Consider the following 2088-nt stretch of genomic DNA (forward strand, 5'->3'; position numbering starts at 1 on the left):
CACAAAATATTCAGGTAATCATATTATCTAAGAAAAATAAACCCAAATAAATAACGAGTTCTTAACGTCACCATACGAATTGCTAAAGTAATTACCAAATACTTGTAGTTTAAAAAAAATTAACCCCGACGACCGAAAGAGAAACCAGTAATCTCGTCCTCTTATAGACTCGTTGCGTTTTCACAATCCAATACAGGACGTGAGAGAAACTGTTAATCGATGAGTAGCACGTACTGAAGGAGACAATGAGTTCTGTTTGTTTGTTTGTTTTGTTTTGTTATTTTTTTTAAATAAAATATACAATTAACATGTAAAAATTTTAAGCCTCAAGCACTTGCTAAAATACTTTTTAAATACACAAGCTTTTCGTTAGAAACTCAATAAATAATGGGAGACTTTGGATGAGACATTCACCTTATAAATATCCCTCTCCGTCCTTCTACTTTCAAACGTGACAAAAACAAAATGAAAACAACCCTCTCAACCCTCCTCCTTACCGGACTATTTCTTGCCGGAATCCTCATCCCGGAGTCAGTTGTTTCCCAGAATAATGGTGTAAACAGAGTTGACATAGTGACCTATGATTTCTTTTATGGAATTATGGCCAAGTCTCCGAATAACTGTCGTGGAAGAAGTTTCTACACACGTGTGGCGTTTCTTAGAGCCATCAGAGACTACCCGGACTTTGCTAGATCCGGGTCGTTGGATGATTCAAAGCGAGAACTCGCAGCCTTCTTTGCTCATGTTACTCATGAGACTGGTCGTAAGTTCAAAATCATTGATTGTTGGAAAGTATATTAATGTTTCTTTAATTTTTGCATAGTTTGTACGTCGATAAATATTATTGACCTGGTACATGTAATAAAATATTTTGTTAACTTTGACATTTTACATGCATAGATTTCTGTTACGTAGAAGAGATAAATGGTCGTTCAAAGAACTACTGCGATAGGTCGAACAGTGAATATCCATGCGCCCCTAACAAAGGCTACTATGGGAGAGGTCCAATTCAAATATCATGGAACTACAACTATGGTGCAGCTGGAAGGAGCCTCGGGTCCGATTTGCTCGGGAACCCAGATATCGTGGCTAGTGACCCAATGATTTCGTTCAAGACCGCCTTATGGTTTTGGATGGAGAATGTTCATTCGGTTGTTGGTCAAGGGTTCGGAGCAACAATCAGGGCTATCAATGGAGACCTTGAATGCAATGGTCGAAATGCAGATCAGGTGAATTCGCGAGTCGGGTACTACACAGAATATTGTAAGCAATTTGGTGTTCAAACTGGTCCTAACCTTCGATGTTAGTTAGTTCGATGCATGCCTAGTCGAACCACCAGAAGCATCTCTAGCTTATAGTACTTGTGGGTTCAGGTCGTTTTTAGTAACTATATATGTTTAAAAATAAATGTTCCTCATGGTGAGAAATATGTTGTTAATTTGATATTTGCCACCAGGAAGGTTGGTGTAGTAATAACGAATTGAGAAATTAATTTGTCTCTTACTTATGTGTGTAAATATTCCTACCACTGAAATTATGAAAAGTGTTATCTTTCTACCATTCAATTGTTAAAAAAAAATATGGAACATGACACTTGGCATAATTTTAGTAGGTATGAATTTTTATAGGTATAAAAGGTAGAACACAATTTAATTTCTCTAACCGATTTATTTGTTAGTGTTCTCATATGTATTTCAAATTATTTTACTATATCCCATTACCAAAGTTAGGCAATCAAAATCAGATAATCAAAAAATAGTTGCCTAACTAGGGATCGATGTATATATGACGATGAGGAAGCATAGTTATTTTTATTGACAAATGCAAGAACAAAAGTGGCGGCAACAAACTCAACTCTAAAGGATGATAACTTAACTAGTTAAAGTAACAAACCAAACTCAGTATAGGCCATATTTGTGTTTTGCAATTTAGATGTGAAAACAAAATTTTCATCAGAATGATTAGGCAGCAAGAAATATATTAGTTTACTACATACACAATACACTTTTCTGGACAATTTATGGTCATCGCACATAGCATCAAGCCTCACTGTTATTGTTTTTGTCGAAACAAAGACGGTTGTTGTAA

The 2088-nt window shown here is 35.7% G+C and overlaps 1 protein-coding gene across 1 annotated transcript; it reads left to right on the plus strand.

The window, feature by feature from the left end:
- The first annotated feature begins 433 nt into the window (after positions 1-433).
- On the plus strand, positions 434-1503 carry LOC145093967 (chitinase 4-like). The gene is made up of 2 exons (XM_079032214.1): positions 434-763; positions 901-1503. Exons 1-2 carry the CDS (start codon positions 466-468, stop codon positions 1305-1307), a joined length of 705 nt encoding a protein of 234 aa, XP_078888340.1. The 5' UTR covers positions 434-465; the 3' UTR covers positions 1308-1503.
- The last annotated feature ends 585 nt before the right edge of the window (positions 1504-2088 follow it).

This window comes from Lactuca serriola, chromosome 3 (assembly GCF_051521515.1).
Source record: "Lactuca serriola cultivar US96UC23 chromosome 3, Lser_US96UC23_V15, whole genome shotgun sequence".
NCBI classification, from domain to species: Eukaryota; Viridiplantae; Streptophyta; class Magnoliopsida; order Asterales; family Asteraceae; genus Lactuca; species Lactuca serriola.

Coding starts and splice junctions, on each gene's coding strand:
- LOC145093967 (XM_079032214.1), top strand. CDS start 466: ATGAAAACAACCCTCTCAACCCTCCTCCTTACCGGACTATTTCTTGCC. Junction 764..900: donor TGTTACTCATGAGACTGGTC/GTAAGTTCAAAA, acceptor TTACATGCATAG/ATTTCTGTTACGTAGAAGAG.